The sequence below is a fragment of the Carex rostrata genome, chromosome 6 (assembly GCF_964058835.1).
Source record: "Carex rostrata chromosome 6, lpCarRost1.2, whole genome shotgun sequence".
NCBI classification, from domain to species: domain Eukaryota; kingdom Viridiplantae; phylum Streptophyta; class Magnoliopsida; order Poales; family Cyperaceae; genus Carex; species Carex rostrata.
Window position 1 is genome coordinate 13933206 of NC_135923.1, and position 7465 is coordinate 13940670.

The following is a 7465-nucleotide window of genomic DNA, read 5'->3' on the forward strand; positions in this document are numbered from 1 at the left end:
TCAACAGGGCAGTTAGAGCACATCATACACCCTGAGTCAATTCCCATTTTTCTATACTGCATCACATCCTGTGTGAGGATCTTGCCCTTGAACAGAAAATGGATAAAGATACGTACGGTTGGTGGTACGCATAATTTCCAAGTCCTTATTGGAGCTCTTATCCTACCCAACCCAATCATGATCTTATAAATGGAACATGCCGTGTATACCCCTTCATTTGTCCACTTCCATTGCATTGTATCTCTCTGTGCCGTAAAGGTGACCACTTGCATGCTCGGTAATTCATTATGGAGGCTCTCTCTTATTGCCATTGCATCTCTTAATGAAATCCTAGGTTGCCTGGGCCTCTGCCCTTCTTCAAGCTCATTTACCAGTATAAACCCTTGCCACGGATCATACCGGTATGAGGTGATTGCGCCATCTCCTACTAACCATCTTAAACATTATTTAAACAGTGGTAAAATCTTTAGCAAGTTTTTCCAGAAAAGGTGCCTGCCTCAGTCCAGAAATTCGGTCCAGTTTCATATATCCCTATCCATCTTATTTTGGTGATGATAACAGTCCAGAGGCAGTTTGAAACACAGTACACTCGCCACCACCATCGAATTAGAAGAGCCGTCCATTCAATCGGTACCCAAACCTCATCCCAGTTTATCAAAGACACCCATCTTCGTTTTGTATCATTCCTGCCCCATAGGAAGAATCTTCTTATGATGTCGATTCTTTGCAAAACCCATTTTGGCAACTTGAAACACGACATGAAGTATATAGGCATAGCCGAGAGGACAGCCTTCACTAATTGCAATCTACCTCCCCTCGATATTAACTTCCTTTTCCAACCCTCCATTCTGCTTTCGATCTTTTCAATTAATGGCAAAAAATCTCGTCCATTCGGAGCTGCCACAGTCAATGGCATTCCTAAATAAACGACTGGAAAATTTGTTTTGGTGAAGCCCAGTATTATTCGTGTCTCCTCCGTCTCTTGCTGTCCCAAGTTTAACCCCACAAAACTACTTTTTTTGAAATTGATAGTTAATCCTGAGATCTTTGCAAATATCCTCAATATTAGCTTTAGGGTTATTAGGGTTTCTTGGTTAGTATTCGCTATTATCGCCATATCATCAGCATACTGGAGTGCTAATATTCCTTCATCAAAATTCCTTGACAGTGAGTGAGTCAGAATTGAATTTGCGGCTGCCACCAGTTTTTGAAACACATCCATTGCTATTATAAATAACATAATGAGATTGGGTCTCCCTGACGAAGACCCTATCTATGCTGAATGTATCTTGTTTCCTCTCCATTCACAAGTATCCTAGATTTGGAGGTACTCAACAACCTTTGTATCTATGTTATCCACCTCTCCGGGAAGCCCCTCGCCTTCAATACCACAATAAGAAACTCCCAATTTATTGAGTCAAAGGCCTTACTAAAATCAATCTTTGCAAAAACCGCTTCTCTCCCCGAATTTGTGACATGGTGCAAAATTTCTCGAGTGGCTATAAAGTTTTCCGCAATGTGTCAGTTCTTTATGAAGGCTGTTTGCTCACTTGAAATGAGTTCAGGAAGATACCCTCTCAAGTCTCTCTCTCTCTTAAGAACACTACTACAAAAAAAAACATATTTACCATCGGATAAGCTTCCTCACAGAAAGTGTACGTCACGAGTGGCAGCGTTGTAATTACTTTAAATTTTTTACCATTAGTTGGTGTTTAACCAACCGACGGTGTTGATGGACCCCCTCTTTGTCATCAGTTTTTTTTATATCCAACCGTTGGTTTTGATTGACTCGGCGACATCGATTCGGCTGTTGCACCGATCATGTAGATGTGGTGATCTTTACCATCCGTAATGTAGATGAGCCATCAACATTAGTTTGATCAATACCAACTGTGGCCTTTTATTGAATCGAAGGGGATGTTCTAACACGGCCCGAACTCAAAGAAAGACAATCCGATTTGCGAGGATTCAAGGATTGTAAGGTAAGCACAAGGCTTGAAGTAGTAATTGATTTGATCACGCAGGATCACTCTAGGAGTTGTTGAATTGATTGAATAAGTTTGAGATTGATTGTGAGCATTGAAGTTTAAGTGCACAAGCAACAACGGCTTTCTCTAGATCTGTAAATACAAAATATTAAAGTTGGGGGCGGCTAGAGTGATACTCCAAACCTTGGTATAGCTTTTATTTATAGAGAGATAAGAAAAATGAAGTAAGTGGTGCTGATCGTTGCAACAGTACAGGGGACCGTTACAACGGTAGGGTAATCTGAATGGTTTGGAGTGCAACGGTGGATAAGCTGAGGATTTATTTATTCTGTTGCAACGGTCACTGGACCATTGCAACGGTAGGCCTCACTTAGGTCAGTCTCAAGCTTATTTTACCAATTTTACAGATTAATTATCCTTAATCTCGAGTTAATATTTTTGTTATCCAATATCTTGTGCTTCATGACTACATCCTCGATGTTATATTGCAGTTTATTAATTCATCCTTGATGTGTATTTATTGAATCTTCAGTTGTCATCAACCTGCACAAATTCTCAAGAAGAAAAACTGTAAAATGCAATTTATGTATGTTTTGCAAATCTAGTCAAACAAACAAGTCAAGGGCTCCAAAGCCAACATGGCAAACTAGGACATGCAAATGCCAACTCAAATACAACAGATGGTGTAACACACTTTTGCCAACGACTAATAACACCCAGAGACATGGTGTTTCTATATTAACGGCATATTTAACAACCGAAAAACTATTATTCTCATCTGTCCCTAATTTCCAACCGATCGCATTGGAGCTTAACGCTATTGGTTCAAACCGATAACATATATGTATACATTTTCTATCGGAGCGATATGCAATGATTCAGAACTCGATGACGGATAGTAATTTTAACCGATAGCAAAGTGTTTTTCTCTAGTAGTGGAAACTCAACAAATTTTTCTAAGAATATTCTTTTGCATCAATATATTAGATAGTTATTCTCTTTCAGATGCCTTTATTAGTTTCTCCAATCACTGATAATTTCCACCTATAAATGTCATACATATACTTAGTAAGAAAGAATATATGATTTCATGTTTTATAATTCATTCTTGTATTATATAAACCAAGACATAGAAGGAAAAAAAAAAAAACAAGAAGATGAAAACAAAGAAATGAACGAACGAATGAAAATTTACTCAATAGTTGATGTATCAATATTATAGTTGTCGCCTTTATTACTATCATCTTAAGTGTTCGGCTCACGTGAATTATGATTTAGTTTTACATAATTAATTATTATGGTAATCTAAATAACTTTTGGAACATTTACTGTAAGAAGAGTTTTGAACCAGTTTTAACCGAATGAAACAATACAAAATTCTCTAGTAGTTTTCTCATATTAGTCATAATTCAGTTTACCTACTCTAGTAGGGTTAAAATATCACAATGATTTTGTGTCCTATTTATACTTTTACATTCTTATTTTCGTTTTTAAAATTTAAATTAGTTTAACTTAAAAAAATGAGATTAAATTGACTCACGTTATCATCTTCGAGTACTTTCGCGCATGAGTAAAATCTTAATAAAATATTAAAAATTTAGAACTGCACCTAAATTTTAAACATGCGTTGATTTTTTTTTTTTTTTTTTTGGCAAATTACCGGTAGGCCTTCACATTTAAACACAACTGTTTAAACATCACAGCAGTTGGTTACATCTTATCAAATAAGGGAAAGGTAAATCCTATGTAATTGAAATTATAGATCCTAGCCAAATTTGCTAATTCATTTGCCTGTTCATTCCTTTCCCTCATATGAATGCACTTAGTAGTAATTTTACTATTCGTTAACAAATGCAATATTAGTAATTACTGGTATATATAAAAAAATCTGAAAAAAGAGTTCCTATCAGTATTTGCAAAAATATTATAGTACTAAAATTAATACTGACTGGTATAAATAGAAAATCTGAAAAAAGAGTTCATATCAGTATTTGCAAAAATATTATAGTACTAAAATTACTATTAAACCGATAGTACTGTCGATCTCGCTCGCTCTCGCGCGCGCGGGGCCCCTCACCTCTCCTCGAAAATCTCCAATTGTAAACTCGTGCTACTCATAACTCACACGTCCCAAGGCAACAATGGAGCGCGAGTCTCACGAACTGGATGCCTCCGTTCCTCTTCCTTCGACCAAGCGACTCAAAGTTCTACCTCCGCCTCCTTCCAAGGGCAAGGAGAAATCGGAGGTGGATCCTCAAACTTGCTCGAACCCGACACCTGAAGAAGAGGAAGAGAGGTGCGGGATCTGCCTCACCGGGTCGACCCAGTCGATCCGCGGCCAGATCGACAGTTGCAACCACCATTTCTGCTTTGTGTGCGTGATGGAGTGGGCCAAGATCGAGACACGCTGCCCCCTATGCAAACAGCGGTTTGGGTCGATCCGGCGACCCGCTGTACCCGGCTTATTCCCCTCTGAGCGTGTTGTGAAAATTTCTGAGCGTAATCAGGTGAGTAATCTGTCTTATAGCGGTAGCATTAGTAATGCATGTTCGATCCATGACTAATTTTTTCAATTAGCTGATGTTTCAGTTTTACTTGTTTTAATCAAGATTTTTTACGTGCTGTAGTATTTTACAAAGAGCGAGTTTGTTTGTTTTTTTTTTATTTATTTATTTAACAAAACAAAGAGCGAGTTGTTCACTTGTTTGAGTGGTAGGAGGATATATGGGAGGAAGTATAATTATACATATACAAGGCCTTTTGCCTACAATTTTATTTTTGCTGCTTATTTGAGTAGTCATGGGACATTTAATTATTGGTTGGTCTTGAGAGTAAACTTTGATTTTATATATAGTTAGACTACAGAGGTTGATTAAGTACTTACCAAATTTCAGCTATATATCAAATCCTTTCAGGCATGGACGATTTTGCTATTGTCTCTGCCACTTTGCTAGCTGCATGTCTCAACCATTGTTAACAAAAAGTATACATCTTCATACACAACATGTGAAGTTCTATGCAAGAATACACATACCAAAACCGCACGGATCCATTTTCAAAGTTGAACCATTATAAATTGGTCGGTTCAGTTTAATCGGTTTTGAGAAATCTAAACTGAATGATCCATTTAAACAGAAATAATTCAAAATTCAACCGAACCGTTTGAACACCCATTTTTGTGCCTACTTCAAAAAGATAATTTTCTTTTTATGCAGGAGTATAGTTGATATATAATTATTACAGGGTTATGATTCTGTTGTTAATATACATTCTTTATTTCATTACCATATTAGTTCCCTCACTTGTGATTGTATCTATTAATGTTTAAGCAGGTGTACCATCCTCTCGGAATTGAAAGCTCAACTGTGAATAATCTGCATCTGGATCCAAACTGCATTGTGTGTCACTCGTCTGAGAAGGATGCATATCTTTTGTTGTGTGAGTTATGCAGTATCAATTGCCATACTCATTGTGTCGGTCTTGGAGCTGATATACCAGAAGGTGAATGGTATTGCCCCGACTGCACCATTGCCAAAAATGAGTACTTGAAAACCCAACCTGATGACGAGTCTCCATTTCCTGATCAAGAAACCAAGGAAAAAATAAGGAAGATTCGGCAAGGTGGGTCATCTATATCAATAAGTGACTTCGTAGCTTACCCAAATGAAGACAATACCATGAACTCAACTCTGAGTTGCAGTCACCATAGAATGGAGCGCATACGACGGCTACGTGAGAATTGGGACCAGCTACGGTCTGGTGAGTTGCAATTTTCGTCAGAAGTTCTGAAACCTAACTATAGATCAGGACATAATAGAAGAGGCAATCCAAGTTCAGCAAGTAGTTCAGAAGTGATGATAGAGCAGAGTTGTAGGGAAGCAGATGCTAGTAGAGCCTGGAAAATGATGGACATAGCTAAATCTGCTTGTGCAGATAGAGCACCTAAAACCCCTAGCCAATCATTGTCTCGGTCTTCTAAAAGTGGGAAGGCTGTATGCCACAAATTGCATGCCTCAAAACGGAACCGGAAAGAAACAAAAGGAAAAGAAGTAAGTGCAAGCACTTATCAAACATATCCTGCTACAGCACTTTGTAAAAATGGCCCCTATAAACTCTCAATGGAAGAGACAGCTCAAGGTAGGTGCAACCAACTGGTGCCACAGTTGGGGCCCATGTGTGATGGGCTTGATTTTCAAGTTAAACCAGAAAGTAACTGGGGAAGTCAGACTGTAAGTGTTGATAGAGTTTCTGGATGTGATTTTTCTGATCTGGGTAATAGAAGAGAGATTGAAACATCAGACAGAAGAGATGGTAAAGATATGGTTCAGAGCCTGGTTAAGCTCAGTCTGAAGGCCTTAGACAAAGATAAGAAACTAGGTATTGCCTTTTTTTGTTTTTTTATCTTTTTTCATAGCTTTTAGGGTGTTCAAAAATCTGGTTTAAACTTGGTTCGGTAATCACAATTGGCATTCTCTGTGTTTCACAGTTTCTAGGTTTTTCAGTTGATAAATTGGTTTTTACTAGTATCTGAATTACTGCTATATTACCAACCTAATTTTTATTTCTTATTATTTGAGTTTATGTATGCATTCTTTTTGTTGGTTTGTGGAAAGGGATGCGAGGTTTTGACTTGTTGAGTTTGATGAGCTGAATATACATAAAAAAAATAGTACTGCTACTGAGATTGAGCTGGTTTTTATTGGTATATGTATCATTTACTGTTTATTGATAGAAATTACCAGCTTTAGTCTGCTCCTCAGTCTGATTATCTTATTGATTCTTTGGTTACCAGAACACATAATACTTATTTGCGAGCTTCTAATTTCTTTTGCAAAACTTTTGGGCCTGTGAATTAAAATTATGGTCTATTCTTTAACAGGCACCAATAGATTTAAGGAAATTGCTAGAATTTCAACCCAGCCAAAATAATTAAAATTATGGTCTATTCTTTTAGAGGCACCAATAGATTTAACGAAATTGCTAGAATTTCAACCCAGCCAAAATAATTAAAATTATGGTCTATTCTTTTACAGGCACCAATAAATTTAAGGAAATTGCTAGAATTTCAACCCATACCATTTTGGCCGCATGTGGCATGGAACACTCTAAATCAGTTGCCCGGCCTTTCTCTAAAGTGTCATGCAACCACCACGGCGAAATTGAATCACATTTATTGCCTGGATCTTGTCAGCAATGCTTCAGCATCTTCTTGCAAGAAATTGTTGAATCTGTATTTTCAGAAAACTCTGGCTGCATTGGTGCTGGTTGATGATTGTAATATTGCATAATTTTTTTCTTCCTGTATAGGTGTATATCTTTGCTTTAGCAATGAGAAGCCCCTTTGCTATATGCTGGGAAACAATAAATTAGAACTTAGACGTGTTAGAAGAATTCCCTGTATGTAAAAAATTTAATAAAAAATCTTAATTTTTTTCAGTAATGAGCTAGCAAGTAGCAACGATAGTGCAAAAGTGCTG

The 7465-nt window shown here is 37.3% G+C and overlaps 1 protein-coding gene across 2 annotated transcripts; it reads left to right on the forward strand.

Annotated features, from left to right (window-relative positions):
- Positions 1-4066: 4066 nt before the first annotated feature.
- Positions 4067-7428, forward strand: LOC144555249 (uncharacterized). Of its 2 annotated transcripts, none has more exons than XM_078303520.1 (3): positions 4067-4495; positions 5321-6365; positions 6868-6932. In XM_078303520.1, exons 1-3 carry the CDS (start codon positions 4130-4132, stop codon positions 6915-6917), a joined length of 1461 nt encoding a protein of 486 aa, XP_078159646.1. In that variant the 5' UTR covers positions 4067-4129; the 3' UTR covers positions 6918-6932. The 2 variants fall into 2 exon arrangements, with proteins under 2 accessions (XP_078159646.1, XP_078159645.1); XM_078303519.1 differs by lacking the exon at positions 6868-6932 and adding an exon at positions 7022-7428 and having other exon boundaries at positions 4071-4495.
- Positions 7429-7465: the final 37 nt, after the last annotated feature.